Source organism: Egretta garzetta, unplaced genomic scaffold (assembly GCF_000687185.1).
Source record: "Egretta garzetta isolate BGI_Z169 unplaced genomic scaffold, ASM68718v1 scaffold575, whole genome shotgun sequence".
Taxonomy (NCBI): domain Eukaryota; kingdom Metazoa; phylum Chordata; class Aves; order Pelecaniformes; family Ardeidae; genus Egretta; species Egretta garzetta.
In genome coordinates this window covers 151,238-175,632 of record NW_009259790.1, presented here as the reverse complement: position 1 = coordinate 175,632, position 24,395 = coordinate 151,238, and the positions used below count along the sequence as shown (strand labels likewise).

Here is a 24,395-nt window from a genome sequence, read left to right as displayed (position 1 = left end):
AAAAAAAAAAAAGAAAAAAAGAAAAAAAAGAAAATCAGGCTAGGGCCATGCAGACCACGCTGGTAACGCTCACCCTTCTTACCTTTCCTCTCGAAGCAGTGCTTGCAGATGTTGGTGCAGCTTGTGATAGTGGGCAGCATGATAAAAAGCAGATCTGCAAAAGCATTTTCAGGTTTTATTTTCTTGATATCTAAATGACATCCTGTTGCACAAGCCCTGCCGTTTAGAAAGTGCCTCAGCGCATCAGAGATATTGCTGCTGTGACCCTTTGCCTTGCAGTATGGAGACGTGAGCTGGGTGACTTTAGGTTTGCCTGTACCCCTACCTGGCAGCTCCTGTCCAGGCTAGTCATACTGGCGCTGCTGGGAAGTCTCTCTTCCCCCAAATAAGTCAGTGTGTGTGAGCGAGCTGGTGGCGTAGAGGCGGCTGTTAATGTGACTTACATCTAAGGGTTACAATTAAGGTTACTGACCACTTCCTGTAGTAAGATGCTGGGTTTCATTTCAGGGACATGCCTGCACCCCCTCCATCTGCAGGGAAACTCTGTGTGTTGGTCCTAGGGCACTGCTCCGGGGTGCTTGTGCCACCACTGTCCTTACAATGCAAGGAAGGTTACCTGGCTCATGTTCCCCCTTTCTAGTAGAGAGATGGGCAGAAATGTGGGGAAACGGCAGTCCAGGAGGTCCCTTCCAATCCTGCTTTTTTTGTTTTGTTTTTTTGTTTCTCTGAATATACAAAGGTTTTGAGCCAAATTTGAACATAGGATAAAAACCACAGGCTGGCAGGTTAACAAACCCCTGGGTCATAAAATGAGTCAGCAGAAGAATTGAAGCCGCAGTGCCCTGGGATAGCTGTAGCCCTCAACTGCAATTTGTAAAAACAGCAATGCCCACACAGGGAGCTGCTGTTATGTGGTCCTGCCTTGCAGGCAACAGGGCTGTTGGAGAGGACGTGTGAAATGTCACTCTTAAGTGAATGTTTTGTGTCTTTGTCTGAAACTGTGACTTCATGGGAAGAAGTATTTGGTGATGATGCTGGCATTTGTTACTGCTACTTGTTTCCTTACCCTGTTCAAACCTGCTGTCTCTTGACATGGTGCTAGAAAAACATTTTTTGTGGCATGGGAGAGAGACGTGTCTTGTGGTCAAGGTCCCAGACAGTGACTTAGGGATTTCTCTCATATTTCCCATGTCACTTTGGAATAGTGGGTTTACTTTGTCTGTACCTCAGTTCCTCTGAATCTTCCCATCCTTTAGTTTTGTTTTCGGAGGGTTGCAACTGTGAAAACAGCTGTCTCTTTTTCCTGTATGTGAGCAAGACGTTAACTCTTTATGAAAAATATGGTAACCAAATCCCAGATCAGAGTTGCTGTACTCAGTGTCACCATTCAACAGTAAACAGTCTTATCCTGTTTTTATCAGTCTTAAAACGTGATAGATGTGTCATGCTGCTGGTACAGCAATGTCATACTGTTTACACTCCAATTACACTACGGATTTCATTTGATCGCAAGCACCAGAGGTTAATGATTCATAGCACTTGAAAAATGGCAGTTTGAAATTTCAGACGGGATGATTGCTGACATCCCCAAGGTTTAGTTATTACAACTGTTGAGGTACTCGGTGGCAAGCTGCTGAAACCTGGTAGAGTTTAAGTGGAACATATATAGACAAAGCAAAACTTTGCTCAGAATGGTGCCGGTTGTTCTGCTGTTTGTTCCTAAGCATTTCCATGCATAGACATGGATGAGTGAAAACTTTGCTCTCTGACTCAGACCTTTCATTAGCAGCTAATAATCAATGAGAGCAGGCAGGTTGGACAAAGCAGAGAGGTTGTAACTTAAAAAAAAAAGTGCATACCGTCATCCTGCCCACGTGGGCTATTCCTGTGCATGTTACTGTTCGTAACCATGTATCAGGCCACGCACAGGAACTGGAGATGGGATTTACCCAGATGTGGCGTATTTATTTGGCACTAGTGATGGGTAGATAATTTTAAGAACATGCCTCTTCTTGCAATAAGAGTGAAAGTCTTTCTTTTAAGTTGCTGACATTGAGCTTGAATTTTAAAACTATTTTTTGCAGTTGGAAACTGAATTTGATGATGTTTATACGCTTCCTTCATCTCCACCCTCCTTAGCTTCCTTACTGCCTCACTTAAAGAGGAGAAATGGGATGTGTTTTCCGTGGCTGTGTTTTGGGGACCTTCAGGTCAGCTCTGAGAGCTGTGATGAGTGCGGTATCTGTAACTGCATGAGTGAAGCAGAAAAGTAGAGTGGGCAGTCGGGCACTGAGTGAAAGAAGCAGCCTCCGTGCGAGGCAGAGGTGGCATCCAGGAATAAACCGGCAAAGTCTCTTCATCTTTGTTTCACAGTCAGTGGATGCTGAGAGGCAGCAATGTTGTACCGTGTGAACTGCTGTTGGGAGAAAGGGAAAAAAAAAAAAAACCCAAACCTGCAGCATCTTTAGCAATTGTGCTGGTGCAAAAAGTGTGAAATGGGGAAGGAGAAACCTATCTGTTTTCTTCCTACTTTTGCCCATAAAAGACAAGCTTCATTTTTTCTCAGATAATTTAGAAGGAAACACCATGTCATGTGTATGAATGATGTATGTTCCTAATGATGGGGGGAAACAATAATGCTGTGGTGCAGGTTCCCTGCACAATGGCTACAGTACAAGTTAATACAAGTAATCATAGCCAAATGAGGAGGAGGAAAATAAACAGGAAAAACTGCAGCAACACAGTTTAACAGGCCCATACTGATGCAACCATGTTCCATATGATGAAATAATGCCATTCAAAACCTGTTTTAGATTTACAATTTTCTTTAGTCAAGAAATCTTTGAAATTAATAATTACCATAAGAAATGTGTTATGTTCAGCAAGCATTGGACTTAATTTGTCTGGCTTTTAAATAGTTTGAAGCTTTGTCTATTACAGGAATCCCCTGATCTTTCCAGGATGTTTTATACATACAGTAGCTGCTTCCTCTTACAGAAATAATGTCATTTGGAAGTGAACAGTATATGCTGAAAAAGCTTTTGTCTGCAATCAAATTGGCAGTGACTGAGAAAATCCAGATGATATCCCAAAGGGGAGTCCGTGCAGCTGGGCTGTTCTTTGTTACAGCAGTATTTTGCTCTTTCTATTTAAACACATTTTGTATTCTATCTGCAGCACACACCTGCTGGTATTGTGATCTTCCTGCTATGATATAAATGTGAGGGGGACAATGTAGGACAATGTTGTGACCAAACTAGTGTTGCTTAAAGTCCAGCTGCAAAATGAATGAGTTAATCCCTGCTAAGTCTATAAGAGAAAAGCTGCAAGTGCTGACATCATTTATCTTTAGAAATGTAAAGCCATCCAAAGACAAGATTCCTTTCACCTCTTCTCTCACCATCAGATGATATTTTTTTCCCCCCTAGCTTAGCTGATGACATGATATTTGGATTTCACTGAGGTTTCTCAGTCTCCTTCCAGTCTTGATATCATTTGGCCAGTTGTCAGATAATATCTACTATGTGTGTATAATAACGGTACTCTGGTGTTAGAACATGTTGACGAAAGATGGCATTTAAGTTAGCAGTGTGACAGAGGTGATCATGGACTTTTTCACCTGGGCACAGCATGCTGCCTGGCCCATGACTTACTGAGTGGAGGAAAGATGTATCTAGGGTTTCAAGGCCACTTTTCTCCTTGACATTTTTTCCTTGCATTGATAACTTGTTTCTTCATTAGTATGTTTACAGTGAATATTAAACCAAAAGCTGCTTTATAGGCATAATTAAAAGCCTATATAGTTTCTTGGAGGAAAGACAGATTTATTTTTTTTTTCATTCTGTTCTGTGGTTTAGCCAAAGTGAGAATCACAATGCCCTAAGTATCTGGGAATATTGAAACTCAAAATTAGTCTCAGGAGTCCGATAATCTGACAGACAAGAATTTACTGTACTCAACTAAAGCTGTCTAATTTTGACAGATGTGATGGATTAAAGAGAAAGCATCATTGACCTGGTTCCGCTCTCTTAGGCTTTCCAATTAAACAGGGTGTTGTAGAAAGCAAGACCTTGCAGAATAATACCTGGACCAGCAGGACTGATGTTTTAAATGTCCCTTATACTTTAAAAGATGTTCCTTTAAAGATTTTGCTTGAGCACTAATCCCAGAACACTAATAATGGAGTCTCCTGTAGGGATGTTATCTCTTTCTAACCTCTTAATTAACTGGCTAAATAGACAATTTTTGTGCTTTTGTGTTTAGAAGCTCTTTAATGAGGTTTGAATCCTCTGGCCAAGCCAAGTTAAGAGTTCAGATTTTGACACCAAGGAAGATGCCTGGCTGCAGAAAATGCATGGTGCACTTGCACATATAATGTACAGAGCTGGAGAGAGACATCTTGGATGGATGAAATTTTAACAGAAAACAAAAAAAACACGGTATAACTGCAGATGTTGGGAAGAAGAATTTTGCCAAGAATGTGACCAACCCTATCATCATCAAGTTCTGATGAACTTTTTGAAAAGGTTCTATTGCCTTGAAATTACAGGAGCACCGGTCAATTGTAATCTAAGAGAGAAATATAACAGAGGATTAGATAAAAAATGCAAGGGTCTGTCTGTGGCCTTGAGTTGTTCTGTAGCTAGTCTGTCTCTAATATACTCTGGTTACTGCAACTTCCTTCACTCATCCAAATATTGCAGAGACCCTGTAATTCCTGTGTGACAGTAGGATGTCTAGAAAAGGAGTATCTCTTAAAAAAAGTATTAAAAAATCCTGTAGCCCATGTTTCAAGCAGGTGTGTTTGTTCCTAACATTGCTACTTTGGACCAATAATGGCTCAAAACACTTTCTTTTCCACTATTCCAGAGTAATGGCTGTTTCTGTCTGCTCTTTTTGTAGATTGAACCTCCTAGTCCCTACACCAGCTTGGAGACTCAGGTTAGTACCATCCCCACACAATTCTTTCTTACAAGAGATTCTCTGAAAGAGAGGGCTGATGTCCTGCTGCCCACCATATTTATGATATTTAACTGTGTTGGTGGCCCTGGAGAAGGTGCAGCTGTAACAGCAGTAGCAGTAGTTCCCAATATGACTGACTGGGCAAGAAGAGAACCGGACTCTTTGTAGGAAACAGTAGGTGCAGATGGTGAGGAAGGGACCTGGTGTTCAGTTGGACAACAGCAGAAGTGACTTGTATTTGTTAGAAGAGAGGATGCAGTCTTCAAGATAGTGCAAGCATCCATTCATTTATTTTTGTATACTCAGCTTCCTAGCTTTTGTCATGATCCCCATTGCTAGTGTGTTACTCTAAAATACTGTTGCGCTGCAGATTTCCTCTTCAGACATTACAATGAATGGTAATGAATCCGTGGAGATGCCTAGCAGCAGAAGGTCAAAGTGACAGAAGGGATTTTACAAAGTCACTGGTGCTTTGATTTGTGTTTTCTAACAAGGCAGCATCATTGATTTCTGTTCTTGCCGATCTTTGGGAGACAGCAAAGGCAATGGTACTTGCATACTGAAGATAAGTGTTTATTCAGAACACACATTTCCAATGTCCCTTAGTGACTGCATAAATATTTCTGCCTTTGTCTTCTGCTGGCCTTTCTCTGGGGAAAGCTTTGACTGTTTCGTTATTTGTTTCAACAAGCCTACTACATCTTTTTTATGGACCTCACTGGAGCCAAGCCTTTGTGAGTTGAAACTGGCAAGAAAGGATCACACAAAGATTGTTATACACAGTGGCATTATAAAGTGGTATCAAAATGGAGAGTACATAATAAAATACTACTCTGTGCATGATGTAGAACTAGAAAGATACAGTAATAATGAAGACTTATTTTATTACTGACTTAAAATAGTGTAAGAACATCAGTTTGCATCAGTGAATTTCATCAGAATTTCACACTCGGAGGAGAAGGAAGTGAAAGGGAGCTCATCAGCTCCAGCTGGTACAGCTGCCAGCTGCAGCAGATTACTGGCTGAGGTGATGCCTTCAGCCCCAGCATACCACTTCCTTGTCCTGCCCTGCCAGCCTGCATCTTCCCTGACCTGCGTGTCATTCGCTCTTCCCGCCCATTACCTCCTTGCTAAGGCTGTCAGCAGGCGACTCCAAAAGTTGCTGCGGTTTCAAGGGTCCTTAATATTTTTGGGGTCAGGGAGGGCATAAACACATTGTTTCATGAATAATTAAGGTAGAAATTAAGTGTATGCTTATATGTGTTCATATTTCTTTCAGTGTCACTGAAAGCCACATCCACTTCTGAATCCATTTTCTGTAGAAAGCTGCTTACTTCTGACCTTGAAATAGATGAGGAGAGCCAAACCCAACTACTTATGGGCAATGCACTTACATCCCAAAGTGTTCTAGACTGCTGGGGGCTGCTCAAATGTAGGAGCTGAGACCAGGCAGGTATCCTGGGATGGGGAGGGAAGGGACTGTCTCTCAGAGAGGTGGGTATCTGGGTATCACAGCTGAAGGTCAGGGTGTGACTTTGGCTTCTAGGGATATATTTCTCTTTTGGTGAAGTGGTCAAAAGCATTCGGATTAGCAGTGGAAGCTGCTGGTTTATATCCAGACTCAGAAGTTAGCAGTTTGAGACTGGGTCACAGTCTTAGCTGTGTCTCTCTTTTCTTTGCCATTAAAAAGCACTGTGAGAAAAATAAATGAGCAGCTCTAACGTTTTGCCGACTCAAACAGGATGTGAACTAATATGGTTAGTAAAGAATCCCCAAATTTACAGAAGTCTCCCTGCATGCTTTATTATCTTCCTTTTTCTTTGGGGACAGATGGGAGCAGAGAGTACCACTGCATTCATTTGAGACATGTTGAGTAGAGTAGTGAGCAGCATCTTTGCTTTGGTGGTTTCCTGCACAATCTTGGGATGGATTGACTCATTTGAGAGTTTCTCTGTACTGCCCTCTAGTTTCCTGCCTTGGCTCTGGTTTGGTTGGTATTTTGAATGTTGACATTTCAAACCCATGCTGTGTGTTGAAAGGGGACTGTGTTCCGGAGGCTTTCTCATTAATTTTTCATATCATTTCCCCTCCTTTCCCTAGTCTTCCAATGAGCTGTACAATTGTTGAAAATTTTACGGGTATGGCTGCAAGTGATCTTCTAAGGAGAGAATGGGTACTCTTCCAACCAGCTCAGCTTCACCAGATCTCTTTGAATTCCCGTATAAAGATATATTTTAGGTTGTGTGTAAGTGAACAGAGGGAAAGGATTTACTTGAGAGCTAAGCAAGTGGGTTTGGCTGATATTTTTCCAGGGAAAAGACAGTTTCTGCAAACAAAATAATTATTGCACAATTCCCTCTCTTTTAGAGGCATATCAAAATACTTTGTTCAAATTGGACCTGCCAAATCATGCTACTCATGTTAATCAAATAGCAGTATATTGGGGATCGGTCTGATTTGTTTATACCTACCTGTGCTGGGACAAAAGACAATGCAGTCGTGTAGTTCCTGTACTCCCTGTTCTTTTTTTGTAAGTGGGATTATATAGCTCACAAACAACTATTCTGTAGCTTTTCTCATGTTAAATGGTGTGTAACAAGCATGAATCTTATAATGTGTAAATTGGGTGCAGCAGATTAAATAGTTGTTAATCAGCTGTGTTGGAGGGAGTAGGATGTGGCAAATATATTTGCACTGTGTGGCAAAATTATACTTATCTAGGGGGTGAAACCCAGAAACTTCATCTTTATTGGAAAAAATATTTTGAAAGCAAACCTCCCATTTCCTATCTCTAAATCTCACTGTGTGCTAATGCCAAAAACAGATGTCCTTGAGCATCCTTGAGGTGTTTGATAAGGTCATGTTGTCAGGATTCTTTTGGAGGGTTCGGGCATGTTTGCACTGTCACACAAGAGAAGCTGAGCTTAATTTGAATGAAGAAAACTGAGAGAATGAAAGCTGTTTTCAGCAGCTGAGATGGTTGTATGTTACATCTGAAACAGCTATGACTCTGTTTGTGACTACTTTTCTCACAATTTCAGAAGTTATCTCCATCAATGAGATTGTGGCTGTTTTGCATTTCACACTTCCCAGCCTTCATTTCGCAAAAATACCAGGAGCCAAATGTGATGGCTTCAGCAGCAGTTAGCCCAGAGATAAATTTTGGCCCAGTTTTTCATTCCCTCAGAGCGATGGAGTTTGTAATCATCTTTGTGTTGAGAGATCGTTATCAGTCTCTTTCCAAAGCTGTAGCTTTGTGACTGTTGAAAGTTGTGTGATTGGATGCTAGGGAGCCCTCCAAGGCTTACTGGTACAGGACCACGGAGTATTGTAACTGGTGGAGAGAATGGGGCTCTGTGTAGCAGGTAATGGGACTCAGTAATTGGTGCAGCAATCGCAGTCTTTACCTCTTCCCTGACCTGTGAGAGGTAAACCTTGCCATGTGTTTTCCTTTTGCCATTGTGCTGCAGTGCTTGCCCTGAGAGGCACTGTCTGAGGGGTGCCGGGCTAAGCCTGCAGCAAGCAGATGTGCACCCTCATGTCTGTGTGGCAAGAGGTTGGTTTTACACTGCTTCCAAGTCAGCAGCATCTCTTCTAAGCTTATGGCAATAATAATAAAAAAAAAAAAATTACAATTCTTCTTCCAAGAATATAGAATACCAATTTTTCCCATGTTAGAAGTCAAAATATGAACTGATTTTTGCTGTGCAGTTTCCAGAAGATGCTCTCACTGGGGTATCTTTTTGTGTGAGACTGGCTGGTGGCTTGCAGCCTCCCTTTAAGTGATGGGTTTGGTTCCCAGGTGCTACTGAAGTGTGAAACTTGAAGATTGCTAAAATAACATGTGCACTCAGAATCCAAACACAAGACCTATGTGTAACACGTACGCCACGCCAGGAGGATTTCAGGTGGAAATGTACCTTAGCCAAAGGGGGACGCCAGTTCAGAAAGGATTACGTTGGCAAAAAGCCGGTGTGAAAGATGCTTTGAAGGCCTCTTCCCATGGAACACAAGTGCTCTCCCATGTTGGTGAAGTAAATAGGAATGCTTGAGTACGGGCAGCAGTGTGCTTGTCATAATACAGCAAAAACAGACTGCTTTTAAGAGCTAGCTCATTTTAGAACAAAAATGTCCTACCATGGAGAGCCTTGTGTAAGGAACAAAAATTGTCATATTAAAAGGTATTTATTATACTGTAATTCCTTTATCTGAAATTGATTTCTGGCTTAATTCAATAAAAAGACTCAGAACTGAAGGTTCGTGGTGTGCCACTCTGTTGTGGGTGTTGCACTTCACGGTTAAGTGGCTGCTTTGAACAGCAAAACCAGCAAACCCATACCCTTTTCTGAATTATTTCCATGAACAAACTGTGAGAAGTTTGGCATTGAAGGCCAATGAAGTCCTTTGCAACAGTCTGTTGCAGGAAGAGGGTACACATGAAGTGTCACTCTCGATTCCTTCCTACCAATGCTGTGAAACCTGGATTTTACATGAAACTCCTTTAAAAAAGAAAGAAAATAAGAAAAAAAAAAAAGAGAGTATATAAAGCTTTCTAACTTATGTAGAGAAAAAGCACCTAACCATTAGTTCACAGTAACTTGGGTGCTGTGTAATAATGTAATACCTTTCTCTTTTTCTTTGAAGGACGTTTGATATTTTCAGCATGTTTGCAGCCCATGTGGTACTTGTAAAAGCTGTCCCATGGACAGCACTGAGAATGAAATCTCCTCTGCAAGAGGTACAGCTTGGGCAAACTTCCTAGACCAGCACATGTGGAAGGGAACCTCTGTGATGGACGGGATGGTATTTTCAACTCTTATCTGAACTTTGCATTCAGAGCCTGAGCCTATGGCTCATATTCTCTGGATGTCAGGTGTGAGTTGGGTTTTTTTGCTGGTGTCCCCAGAAGTATTTGTGACCTGTCCAGTGGGTTGTCTGTCCCTTTTAATACTCATTTGAGAAAATATTCTTGTCCTTTGCTAGAAATGGGAAAGTTTCTAATTGTCCAAAAGTCCATTCATGTATGATGCAGCTTCAGGAACATGAGGTGCTCTCATGCAGTTATCTTTAATTATGAATATTTTTAACAGTACACCTACCAAAGCCTTATGCTCCTAAGCTAGGATCTTAAAAACATAGGAGAATTGTGGTATTTCCCAGCAGAAGTTGATTTGCTTCTAATTTGGCCAGCATTCAAAACGTTTACCAGCAATAGCTAGTGTTTGTGAAGTGGCTAGCCTCTGATGGAAAGTGAATTGTAAAATTTAGTTCTGTGCTTGCCCATTTTTGTTGTATAGGGCAAATTGGCAGAAGGGAAGATAATAAATTATGTTAATTATAATCAATTACCATCAGAACCAAACAGTTCATTACGGCCCTGTCTCTGCTGTACAGTAAAGCTATTGTATGTTGTCATGCTCTGTGCTTCAAATGACATCACAGAACTTGAAAGTTCTTGATTATTCCAGAATAATGGTAACTGGGCTAAAGGATAAAAGATTAATATTTGATAGCATGATGTCTGGCTGATCGCTTAAATAAAGCTCTAATCCAGAACTGTTCTGATAGCAAATAGAGAATTGTGCCAACAAACTGAAATACTCTGAGACTAATTGAATCCTTGGGTATTGTTGCCGTTCTTTAAGTGAAATACATCTAGAGGTTGTTCTGATAAATATATCTAAAAATAAATAAGTACTTCATATCTCACAGATTGCAAATACAGTATGTATTTGTGGCAGTTCCAGTATTGCAGTGAGGGGCTGTTAAGAGTTTTACAGCTGTTTCCTTTCTCCTGTGCATCCCTTCCTGTCAGAAGAGCAAGATACGAGGAATTCACACATTCTTTTCCAGTTAAACGTTAGGTAGCTCCCCATTCAGCTCCTCCTAGACTAACATTTGAGAGCATCCTTAATTATAAGCATGCACTTAAGTGCAGCTGACTTAAGGAAGACTTTTCCTTGAAGTCCGGCTATGTATCCTTCCTTCAATTCTTACCTAAAACCAAATTTTGGTTGTAATAGTTTAAAATACATTTTTATCTCTGGAGCCCTTTTACATATGGTGGACTGGATCCTCTGGTGAGTACTTTAGTGTGCCTCTCCTGGCTGAAGGGGAGCAGTGTTGGTTTATCCTGGCTGAGGAGGTGAGTTACTGTATTAATGTGAGCAGTGAGTAAAATGCAGGCCAAATTGCCAGTGCGACTGGTGCGTAGTTGTGGAAGGTTGTGCAGGAGGCAGAACAAAAAGCTGCACATAGGTGACTGGTGTCTGATGTTACTGCTTGTGCGGTGTTCTCTGTGCAGCATTTCTTGGGAGACATCTGGGGTGCATTTTGCTTTGGGATTGGTTTGAAATGATACTGGAATGTGGGGTCTTTTTCTGTTTTATTTCATTTTCTATAACAGCTACAGGTAAATGCACCTGAAAAGGCAATTTTCTCTTTCTCTGGTTATGCTGGGATTAGACCTCAGTGGCATAAATAGCTCTTCTGTAGCAAAGTGGTTTAAAGTGATAATTCCATTTTTTGGGTGGTGAAGCATAGCACAGAAAAAAATGCACAATAATTTCTTAAAAACAATCAGATAACAATTGGATAACTATAGACACACACAGCTGTGTTTTGCATGCCGCATTTTCCAGATCTAGTTACAATAATTTTGTAGGCAGGGCAACTCGAAGTGGCTACATCCACTTTCATGTAACACACTGAGGATTTTTTCTGGTTTTGTAATTACGTATTCCTTCAAGTACTGGAGACCACAGTGCAAGGAGAACCCACTTCTAAAACTGTTGTTCTCAGAAGTAGGACAAATTATGAGGAAGGTTCTTTTGCTCACATGCCTGGGCTGCTGCACTAGATCACACATGCACTTTTTCACATTAACTGTCTTCTTCCTACATGTGCCTTGTTTTACAGACTTGTTGATGTAGCTTTGCAGGTCCTGTAGTTTTGCGTCATTGTCAGTGTTCACTGATATCACTAGAAGAGGAATTAACTGGGCTGTAGGCTGGCAATGAAAGCTTATTAGTAGCTGGTAAATCCAATGGAGATCTGGAGCTAACCTCTGTACTACGCACTCCTGTGTTTTGTATTCTGATTGGGAAAATGACTGCAACTGGATAGATTGCAGTGCTGAAGCGAAAGCAAGATTTAAAAGAAAAATATGCAAATGCTTTATTGTCTTGACTTTCAACAGTGCTTATTGTCGCAGTTGATGACGATGCTGAGGCAGTGGGCTAGTGAGTGACAATTGGGTGGTTGTCACTCCCAAGGGTGCTAGCTGCACATCAGCAATGTGATGGAATTTGTCTGAAAACACTTTTCCATGGGAAATTAGGAAGTAAGCTAATAATCTTTGATTACTTGAAATGTTTGCTATATTTGCTCTTCAGGGAAAAAAAAAATAATAAAAAATTGTGATTGCTGGTCTGGACCCTTGTTAATACTGGTGGGATTTGTGTGGTTCAGTGTCATTTCTGTGACTGAAAATCTTGCACTGGCCCAGACCAAATGGGGTGTTTTGGCCATGGAAATGGCATGTCCTATGCACACCAGCTGCTCTCCTTGCCCTTCAGTACTTTTTTGTGGCATCCCAGTCATGACAATGGGTGACCCTGCCCGTGAAGCATTGCATCCAGTTGCATAGGCAGCCCTGCACTCCTATGTTGGGTATGTTTTGACTGCATCCAGCCACAGCAAGGTATGCATTAGATAAGGTTATCTGGAGAGTTACGAACATTTGGAAGCTGCATCCGGTAATCGGCAGAGCATCTGAATTTGAGGCTGGCCTTTCAAAGCTAAAGCCAGACCCTGTATTATTGCCTAAGATCCGTGTATTGTGTGCATGTAGAGAGCTGACAGCCTCAGAACAGGATTAGCAAAATCTGTCATGCAGTGAATATACCGAGGATGTGAGATTTCTGACTCTCACACCACCGCAGCCCTCCGGCAGAGCTGTAATGTGCCCTCTCTGGGCTGTTTGGCATTCGCAGCCTGTCACCCTGATGCATTGCTTATGTCCATTCTCAGAGAAAAACAAAACCAAAGACAACACCCTGCCAAGGCTTGCTTCTTTCTGTGAAAGGTGTGGGATTTTCCCTCATGGGGAATGCTTGCCTGAGAGGTGGGAGCCCCAGAGGGACCCTCTCCTCAGGCTGGGAGGGCACAGCTTCTCTGTGCCAGCATCCCAGGGTGCCCTGGCCACACTGCCCTGCGCCGCCAAGCAGGGCTGTGGGACTTTGGAGAGTGCAAGCTGGGCTGTCCCTCGCAGGAAGGGTCAGTTCCCTGCTCCTTGTTGCAGGACTATTGCTCTATTTTATATGTGCTGCTAAACTGGAGAAAAAATCTGCAGTTTTAAGATTCAAATCAAGAACAAAATAGTAGTTGGGGAGCCTGTGGTGCTGGCTGCTTCTGTCAGGTAGCAAGTACCAGGTGCTGACATTCGTAATGGGTTAATAATTTGTATGGGAAACCAGCAAAGCCAAGCTTCAAGAGGAACTACCAAGAAGGGTCGTGCTGCAAGCAGGTTTGATAAGCTCCTGGCTCTGCATGGAAAGTCAGCTTTAAAACAATTGTAGCCCTGAAATAGATTTCTTCTTGCTGTTTATGTGTAATGGAATTATTATACATATTATTCCATGACTTCACAGGAACCAGAAAGAATTTTTATTACTATTTCTTTGTTCCTGTGTCTTCTGGCACTTAATTGTACTTTATCCTATGTCGTAAATGTTACCTAATGTCTGTAATTGCTTATGACTGTCTAATATGTGAGTTTACATACAGCAAACAAAATACTTTTAATAAATGCTGATAATAAAATCATGCTATTAGAAGAGCAAGCACTTAGTGCCTATAAAATGACACTAAGTTCATTATTTGCAAGTTATCTAGATGCTAATTTGGTTATGGCCTTCAACAGCGTTTAGTTCTTAGTAGGCAGGAAGCATGCAATGTTTGCTGCTTCCAGGGCACCTTTCTGGTGGCTCAGCTTTGAAATTCTGTTGGCACTTTTATCGTGATGCTTTGGTAGCTGGACAAAGTGTCTTACAAAGGTCAAAAAGTTAGTCTTGACTAATAGTTAAAAAAAACAAAACAAAACAAAAAAGCAAAAGACAATTTGAATAACAAATCAATGAAGCTTTATCAGTAAGTGCGAGATCAGGCTCATGATAACCTTTCTCAAGGCTTGCTGCCTATTCCTTTGCCTATGATAACACAGAAATGTGGCATAAATTGAGTAAACGGAGGTTGTTGTCTTTTTATTTCAGCTATCAAACTGATGACTGATATGCTTTCTCATCCGTTGTTTTTCTCCAGTCAAATAGCTTTGTATTCTTTATAGCCTAGCCTTTAGAAACTGACAGACATAAACCCATTGATGTTTTTTATCTTATTTTTAAATTTTGATGTGGAGCCTAAGTTAAAACACATGTAGGTCTTGCTCCAGGTGTCTTGTGCCATTTGTGCAGAAGTCCCTTTCTGCCAAGTGTAAGACGTGGCTGGCGGTGTTTTAATCTCCCGGTCATATGGCAGTTTGGTACGGCAGGGCCAGGAAGCGCAGCGATGTGTGAGTGCTGTTACCATCAGTGATTTGGTCATTTGTGTGGAAGATTTAGCACGTGTGTAACTTGGCCATTCATAAGGCAATTATTTGTTAAGTGTGGTGGGATTTATTTAAAAGGTACCTGATAGATTGCAGGTTGTGCCGCACAGGAGGAGCCGCCCTGGTAGCAGTTGGGACTGTGGGTTTTCAGTGGGCAGATGTTTGCTGGGCAGAGATCCTCTGGGCTTCCTGCAGGAAGGCTGGGAATCCTGGCATGGCACCAGCTCACCTGAGGCAAACTGACAGGCTTGGGAAGTATGAAAACTTCAGAGAAACTAAAACTCAAATGAAACTCTTGTTCGAGGTTGTACTCTGCAATAGTGACTATTCGGAATTCTTCTGTAGACGTGTATGAGTAGCCTATGTATTTGATTAAGCAGCTGGCCCCCATCTCCATGGAAAGCAGAGGTTTCTGGTGCATAGATGTTTCTTGTGACCCCAGAAGGTGGAAGTCCAGGTTGTGTCCATTGCTTGTAGGTCACTTCCAGTGACAACAGAACACTGAGTAACTTTTGTGGAATTAGTGGAGCCTGTGTGGTGCCTGTGAATCCAGGGGTATGCAAGCCTCGTTCATGTTACAGACATTTATAGATTGTGTCTGGATACCTACTACATATAAAAATATTTTAAATATAAATTTCCCACTGTTTTGTCTTGTACTACCATTGATATTTTTGGTAAATTCTGGTTTCGGCTTAGAGATAACAGTTTTTCCCTGTACATTGTATACCACGATACACACACCATTTTGGAAGCTGTTCCTCTACTGTGCAGTGAAAGAAGTTAGTAAAGACCTGTTTTGTTTTATTTTTTACACAGAGTGCCAGTATCATGACTGATCCGCGGGTCTATGCCACTTTTGACCATTACCTGAAAATTCACTCTGAAGGCCATGCTGTTAAAGTATGAGAGTGTTATTTCAAATTACATTTGCTCCATAGTGGATTGGGAGGCTTTGGCATAGTGCTTAGTTTACACTAAGCCTGCCAGCAGAGGAAGTTAATCAAGAATTGTTGGTCCAAGGTGAATTCTTGCTCTGTTTTAGCTTGAATGACTTTCCATGGTAGACAGTCCTACATCTTGAGCTGATCTGTTCAACTCCAGAATTAGGTTGTATATTTTCAAAAGCATGATTTCCTTGAAGATGCTCCTGAAACAGCCAGCTGAGCCTGTCTGCTCCCTCATTCCCAGCTGTGTTGCTGGGTGCAGCCACAAACTCCAATTCCAAATATTGGCATCATTTGGAAAATGCCATCCATTTGCTGTGCTGAAGTTGTTCCATGTGAGGGAGTGTGAGTCTGAGGCTCCCCAGTGGGAGAGCGGGCATTGCAAGGTCAAGGACCTGGGGTGCCCTGGCTGGCAGTTTTAATTTTGTTATTGGGTTCATCAAACACCCACCACACCACGTGCCCCACCCCCACCCCCCAGTTCTTAGCTGGTCATAAAAATACACAGTTAGCAAGCTGTGGAAAGTCATCCTGGGAAATTCAGGCTGTAGAGGGTCAACAGGGCTTGCCACTTGGCTGAGAGGGAAGTTTGCTGTCTGGCAGAAACACTCTTTTCCCAAAAGAACATTAATTGTTTCTTTAAGTGTCCATGTCCCTCTTCAGTCCTTGCTGCCCTCCCTTGTCACCTCCTGACATAACTGTTGCAGCACTGACAATGTACACTTTTTCTCCTGGGTTTCGTGTTCTCAATTAGGTTTTAACTTTTAGTTTGATGTTTTCCATTCTCCGAATGTTTTTCAAACTGAGATTTCTTTAGCTTAATGCTTGTCTTCCCTTTGTGGCAGTGTATTTTGTTTGCTATATGTAAACGGGCTGGCTGGAGTAGAGCACTTTCTTGATGTCCATATTTCCATTACTGTCTGTCTTTCTTTGTATCTGAATAACTAAGCATTTTGACATCTGAAACAGGACAGCGGGGGCTAAATTTTGCCAGTGCTATTTGCTTGGAAAATGCAGTGGTTTTCTATTCAGATTCAAAATTACAGAACTTAGGCTGAAATTAGACTTGTAGCTTGTCTTTCTAGTTATGAAACTGCTGTTTTCACTAGATATTTTGAAATTTTGAATAACTTTATGTTTCTACAAGGGAAAATAATTTACAGAGCTGGGTAATAGTACTTACTCAGTAAAACACAAGACTTGCAAGTTAGGCAGTTGCATCAATGTGAAAGCTCACGTGCTTTGAATTGAAGATGTTGTTTAAGTGTTTCCCTGATTCTGGCCCTTGATGCAAAACCATTTGCTTATAATTTCAGTGAATTGGCTTTTGCTGTCTTAATAGGCTTTTTAATTATTTATTGGCAGTAATGCTGAAAGGGAGTGAATTTCAAAGATGCATGTACTTCAAGTCAACACATGCGAACAACTGCATTTAAAATGCCTGCTTCAGCATTCAGTAGGGAAGAAGGATCCATTAGGCCGGTCACAATCACAGGACTGCAAATGCTGTGCAAAGTTGTACAGTGAAATTCCTAAAAACGCTGAAGGGTGTTTGCCAGAGTGCTTAAAGGCATCCAGCTCTCGCTGCCTTTGAATAAGAGACCTGTAGAGCTGAGTAGGAAAAACTTTTCTTAGTAGTTACAAGTTTTAGACATTTGAAGTGGTTTTTTGCTTCACTTCAAAACAAAACCAGATCTTTTGATATTTTCGTAAAAGGTGAGCAGAAAATACTCCTTAAACACACTGCTGTACAATGCACACATGTACAGGAGAAGTCCTAGAGGTTCGGGTGTTCTCCCTTGCTGACCTGCTGTGGAGCAGGAGGCGGTGTGAGTAATGGCAGTCACCAGGTAGTACACATTTCAGAGGTCTTTTTCAGCCTTTGGAGCGTAACGGAAATGCATCCTATTGATGGAGAGAAGTAGCATGTGGGCTGCAAACTCCTGGTCTTAAGCATCCATATGCTCCCCAGAAATTCTTTAGAAAAATAAGGGAAGGTTAGAGCAGGAATTTTATTTTCTCCGTCTCCTAGTTGTCATGGTTTTGCCATAAACCTCAGCCAATAGCAAAGACTGAATGTCGGCCCAAAGGACGAGTCTGCCTCAGCCTGAGAAATATCAACAGCGCGTGTTTCACTGCGGGTCAGAGCTCTGGCTCAGGGGCTGGGCAGTAGAACAGAAGTGGTAGGTGGTATCTCTGTAAACACAAGTGCCAGGTAGCATGACCAATAGCCAGAGACAAAGTCTTACATTACAGGTTTAATTAAAGAGTCTCAGGGAATATGCATCATCTCAACATTGTAACACCCAGCAGGAACTTTGAGTCAAAGCCAAAGGATAATAAGAATTAAACCACGTGTTAACCATGTACATTACAAGGATTTATATTCTTTGCTAGAGCTGAATAATACAGTACTGTAGTGCCATAACTGGTGTTATATATGACCTTATAAAATGTTGTGATCCTTTCAAGCATTTATTATTAAGTGAAAACTGAAGTATTTTTTCCACTTCCATAGTTTTTCCAAGTTTAAAATTGGTTTTGGAACATAGCCTGGAAAGAACAATTACACTAGCATCATTTATTTTTAGGAAAATTTGCATAGCTTACTTCTACACAGGTATAGAAACATATAATGGTACTACAGGTAGAAGGATAGCTGTGGAGTGCTTTACTTTTCTTTGCCAAAATTTCATTTAAGCATCAGATATCATCTCAGTGATTGAGAACAAACTTGTAATTTCAGAGCAGAATACGAAAGCTGCTTCTTTAGTTTAAATTTCTGTTACGCGTTACCAGAGACAAACAAAAGTAATAGGAAAGAACCAATAGCTTAGAATAAAGAGTATCTCGTCTTTGTTTAATAAAGCATGTGTGCATCTAAGCAAGAAAGTGGACAAAAAGGAATCATTGTAGCCTTTGTCAATCACCATTTGGTCAGGTGGCGGAGAAACAGAGACGCAAAGCACTTGCAGTACCTTCTTCAAGATCACAACATGAGTCCCTAGCTAGGTCACTAAGTTTGTTTATTAGGCTTTTTGTTTCTCTTCTCCTTGTAACTGTTAGTTGACAGCCACTTCTCCTTGAAGGCCTTTGTAAGGGCAGTATCTTGCTTCTCTTACTGATTGCTGCTGTTGATTTCTAGGCAGTACAGGGTGCTAAAATAATTTTTGAAGTTTATCTTGGGTAAATGTGGTTAAAGAAATGGAGCTAAATGCAAAGAATTATTCTAGCTCTGGCGAAGAAGAGAATAAAAGGTGGCAGTTCAGGATGACTCTGGGCAAAAGAGATGGTGAACCCTCAGTCAAGTCTCTGAGGTCTCTAGGGTTTAGAGTCTGAAAATCCTCTGTGAGCTTTGAAAACTTCACCAAATTCATATACTAAGCTGAGTCAGGGCTGTTACTGTTCACGTGCATACCTGTCTACTTACGTAAAAAGAATTGACACTTGGATAATAGAAGTCTGTACTGGCAGATGATATAGCTGCACTGTCCTGGGCTTGTTCTCAGGGAGGGTTCTAAGGGATGCTCCCCACCCATTGCTGTGGTGATATTTTCATAACAAAAGCCAACACGATGTTTGTAACACTTATGTGCCCAGGCTGGTTGTTTCTTGAGCACCTTAGCATTTCCTCCCAGATATGGCTGTGCTCACTGCGTGTTTTCCGCAAGGACCTTTATTAGAATTTTATTTTTCTTCTAATTAACTTTGAGCCAGCCTTCCAAACTGTTCCCAAGACGTGTCTAAAGCAGGATGTCTGTGTAATCTGTAAGACCATATGTAGGTAGAAGGCACGCGTATTTACTTTTTCTTTGGTCTCTCTAATGATTTTTTCCTAGCAGATTTTCTGCCCTGTAGCCCAAACTTTCAAATGTTTACCAAAAACTTGGAAAGGCCTGTCTTGGAAAACTTCCCCTTCGTTATATGCCTTCCTCTGGATCATCTGGCAACAGCACTCTGTTCCTTAAGCGCTTTCCTTTAACCTAAGTATTGCTGGTGTTGAGTGCAGTCTCCCTGCTTTTTATTGTTATTTGTTATTGTTTATTAAATATATTTACTTAATATATAATGCTAAAAATAGTTGTGCTTCAGAAGGAATGTGGTGCTCTTTCTGCTTTATGGTTGGCGTAGCTGTGCTATACCAGTATCAGCTTTGTAGTGAGGTATGTCCAGTTAGTGGGATCAGTGAAAATTAGTTAATACTGATGTTTTTCCATAAAGCTACATAAATACAACATTTCTTGGCATTAGTCTCAAAATTTTAACAGGATCCCCTTGTTATTTAACAAAGTATTAGGTACTTGTCCAGAGAGCACAGTAGCAATCTTCAGGCAGATTTCTGAACACCAAAACAAACTTAAGGCAAGTAATTTGGTATTTTGGCATCACCCTTTATGTCTTATTCTTTGGGTTTGTTTTCTTGCTGTTCTTGTATGACTCAGAACTATATGGGCAAATGCTAGCCAGGAATAAAAAATGTTATTTTTATTGTCATTGTTATAAAATAAAGTGGTTTAAGTCTGCCTGGGTAATTGTGCTTGTACCATAGGTGATGCTGTGGTTGGAGCATAAGAAAAGGGTGCACTGATTGCTCTTCTGTAACTGGTATCTTATAGCAGACAGAGTACCAGATAATGTCGGACAAGGCTTGATTCTACTTACATTTTTGCAGCTGGAAATTCGTCTTGAACTTCTTGCTGTCATAAAGTAGTTGCTATTTCTGCCAACTCTTCGACCCTCCAGAGTCTTGCTGAAAGGGGTTTGAGCCCCGTCTTACTCTTTAGTGATGACCTGAAGTGTCATTGTGTGCAATTCTGCATTTTCCACAGGGACTTCCAAATTTTTATACCAGTCTTTAGATCTGAGCTCAGTTGCTTCTAGTGTTTACATGACATCTTGAACAATGATGCCTTTGAAAGGGACATTAATGATTTGAGCGGCTCGTCAGGCCCTCCAATAACTACTGTCCCATGCTCCACACAAAAGATGGTAAGCTGTGAAGCAACTGCAGTGAAGGCTGTATACCCAGCTTCAGCTAAATAATTTGCTGTGCGCTGTTGCTCTGTTTATGATTCAGTTTTAAAGGCCCTTTTAAGTGAAATTGGATACACTACAAAGTGTTGGTTTCATGTGTTTTATTTGCAGTTTAATCAGCGTGATCCAGCTGCCAGTGCAGGGGAAACCGGAGCTTGATTTTTAATTATCCCTGCTTTGCCTAAGTTAGGAATTCCCAATAGTGCTCTCTGAGAAAAGATGCCAAAAACTGCATTGTTCTTTAATTAGCTGTTGTAATTGTTTCAGTCTAATCTCCATGATTAGCAGCAGCATTAAATATAGCAGTAAGAATAGGCCTGCCCTCTTTGTGCTGCCCTAGTAAACACAATATTCTTACTTCTGGTAAGGGACATAATATAAAATCAATTAGAAGCCAACTAGTGTTGATTGGAAAATGATAAAGAGCAGCTACCATGAAGTGCAGATTGCTTTGTAAAGTTGGTTTATAACCATACTTCTGGGATGGCTATATTGCCCAGTTTTGGGGGAGAGCACCAGAATAACAACGTATGTTGCAAAGAAGCCTTTGGGGATCTTGCAGACTCCATCCTGCATAAAGCCCTAACGTAAGCCTCAAAATAATGTTTGCTGTCACTAAGGTTAGTGCCAGTCCAGTTTTTAGGAGAAGGTCATTCTTACCACCATGCAAAGCAGGTGCAGTGCACTGCCAAATATGAACAATTGCAGAGAGATGAGTTTTTACTGTGTGTTTATCTGAGTTATTCTGAGGCTCAAAGATGCTCTGCGATAGTACATTTGTAGTGGTGAATTCTGCTTTGCAAGGATCACTTCTGCATGAGCATATGTGTTCGATCTGTTTCCGAGCAGATTATGGTATTTAGACATGTAATGATAGAGGAAAACTACTTAATGAAATAGAAGTATAACCCCCATGCCTGCTCTGATGGTGCTGAGGTGCCTGCTAAGGTAACAGTTATCTTTAAGTCCCTAAATACCTTTGTAAATTTGGCTTTAAGTATCATTGCATGTGGGAAAAGTAGGAATAATACTCTTGGAAAGTGCAGACTTCTGGTAGGTCATGCAGTTTAAAGTGAGCATTTGTGAGTGTAAAATGAGCATGTCTAGAGAAATGTAATTGCTGTAGTAATTACTGTAGTCAGAGACTGTGGAGATGTGAATGTTTTGGCTGGTGCTGTGTTTTTGTAAAGTAATTGATACAATTTCTTATGTCTTTTGATGACATCTGTCAGAGCTGCTATGCTCAAGTGTCACCAGCAGAATTGGCAGCGTAAGTTCAGGTTTTGCATGTCAGAGTGCAGGTGTGGCACAGACCTGGGAAATACTTCATCTGAGCATATACCCAGGGGCTTGAAGCATTTATTCTTGCTTAAGCCATATAAAATAAGGTGATCTTCCCTCACTAGGAGATTAGAGAAATCAGGTTTTGCTGCACCTAAAAACCAGATTTTCTGAGTCTAGATGCAATGCTTTGGATCAAAAAGAAAAAAAAAAAAAATCAATCCAACTAAACTTCCAGAAAAGCAACTGTAATTATGGGTGAGCTAATGAAAGAATAAAGTGAGTTTACACCTGTATCAGATTACTCTGTGTATCAAGATTAGTTTACAAATGTAAAAAATTATCATTTCCTTGTCAGTGAAATTGAAAGACATGGTGCAATTTCAATGCTTTTAGCTATCTGAAGAGTTCTCCCTCATTTTTAGAAGGGTGAGATAATTATCTCTGAGCCAGTGTCTGATGCCTTATTTGAGTAGCACTGCAGAGGAGCTGATCCAGGTTTACAGCAGAAATTCAGTTCAGTTACACCACTAAAAAAACCAGGCTTGTGTACTTGGCTGATGAAAAATAAACTCAACTAAAATCTTAATCTGAATGAATATACATTGCATGAAAGACAAAAGCTACCTGTGCACTAAAACAAATCTTTAGTTATTGTGGAAGTCACTGTACAAGTGCTTAATGTTGTGAAGCTGGATATTACTGAAATGTGAAACTGTCCATACCAAAGCACTGATTAAATAGGTTTGGCTTTATACTACTGTCTTACTCTTCCTGCCTATGATAAACATAGGGAAGGGGAGAAGAAAGAAGCCTTTTTTCCTCCTGTTTATCTATAATCTTCCAGTTTATAGACCTGATTAAAAATAGAAAGAGGAAATCACCCTATGTAACCTCAGTGACCTTAAAAACACATGTAACCACATTTGCTCTATCAAAAGTAGCACTTGATAGATCCAATTTACTGCCAATTTCACTATTTGCTTTGTAGTAACAATATTAAAATTGATCAGTTGAAGTAGGTCTGTACCTGAGAAGGACTGAAAGCTAAATACTGCATGGTGATGACGCCATCTTCCCATACCATTTATCATCCAGGGTTTCTTGTATTTTCTTTTCACGGTGGTGCAAAACCTCAGCCTATTTATGAAAAACCTATGCTTGAGTTTTATAGTACTGGCTGGTTTTCAATCTGAAGATGATAAACTCCAACATGTGCAGTCATTGCTGTTGTATAGAGGACCATTTCTCCACCACGCAGCCCATTTAACCAGTTGAACTTCACTGTTAACACAGTCCAGCTACCAACAGACTTCTGATGTTGTGTTTCATGTACAGCTTAAGAAACCTGGTAAGGAGCCAGAATGCTTCTAGGTCTTGTACAATGTATGTAGCAAAGAGACACTGACTTATACTGTAAGGAGATAATAAACAATATAGGCTGGTTAAAGTATTGAAGTCAGAAGAGTTGAATCAATATAAGATGGAAAAGCTTGGAGAATTAAGTCTGGTTTTTCTGCAAGAAGCAGTTATTGCTTTCCATCAGTCACAGGAGGTGGCTGAACTAGGCATTAATTAGCAGACCATTTAGATTTATGCTGGGGCGTAACCTCGTGAAGATTTCTTTAAATCTGTGCAAATAAGTTGGGCTAGTTTAGTGCTTCCACAGTTAAAACCAGAGGATTTCAGGACAGAGGAATGCTGAGATGGCAGTAAATGTGTGACCTGCTGCAGCAGCTGGGTTTCTGGAAGCGATTTCTGCCAGTATTTAGGAGCTAGTGACTGACGAGTGTTGTGGAGTCAGGATGTCTTCCTACCAACTCTAATCACAGTACATGGAACCAACTTGTTTTATTTTACTACTTCTGACACAGTATGTTTATACCATTTTGAATTCCCATAACAGAAAATACAGACTTAGCAGACTACATGCTAAATATATTAACTTCTCTGCACAAAAGCTGAAGGGAGCTGTGTTAATTATTATATTGGCTTCCTCCACTGCCAAAAATCGCTGATTTTGCTGCAAGTTGAAATGGTTGCGGTATTTCTTAACCTTCGTATTTCAGGAAATGTCTTGAAAGCAACAAAAAAAGTTGGGGCAGCAGATAGTAAGCTTAATATCGTGCACGCCACTGGGATGAGCTGAAACTGGGCAGAGAATCTGAAGGTACAGAAAACACAGCAGCAGCAGATTTTTACGAGTCCCTTCACCTCAGAGGTAGTCCAAAACATTTTCTCTTGATGGAAACTACTATTATTCCTTCAAAAGAGGAAAGTTTTTTAACTATCATGGCTTTCAGTTTGTCACACTTTACAGAACTTCTTTCATTAATAAACCCCTGAAATTTCTGATCAGAATGAATAGAGAGCAGTTAAGGGATCATTAGCTTTTATAAATACTTAACGTATCAGACATAGATACATTATATGGTCAGCATAAATGCTCTCATTGTAATAACTGTATCTTGATTCTGTACATTCATATTCTGCAGAGCACTGCTAGAAACTGAAGCCAAAGTTGCCCAAAAGAAGTGAAATGGAAGAGGCCAGCAGTCAGGTTT

The 24,395-nt window shown here is 40.8% G+C and overlaps 1 protein-coding gene across 1 annotated transcript in view; it reads left to right on the top strand.

Moving 5' to 3' along the window:
• The first annotated feature begins 47 nt into the window (after positions 1 to 47).
• XYLT1 (xylosyltransferase 1) overlaps positions 48 to 24,395 on the top strand; it is a 150,612-nt gene continuing 126,264 nt past the window's right edge. The window contains 2 exon segments of the mRNA XM_035895067.1: positions 48 to 62; positions 4,903 to 4,941. Of these exon segments, the coding sequence (XP_035750960.1) occupies positions 48 to 62; positions 4,903 to 4,941 (54 nt within the window).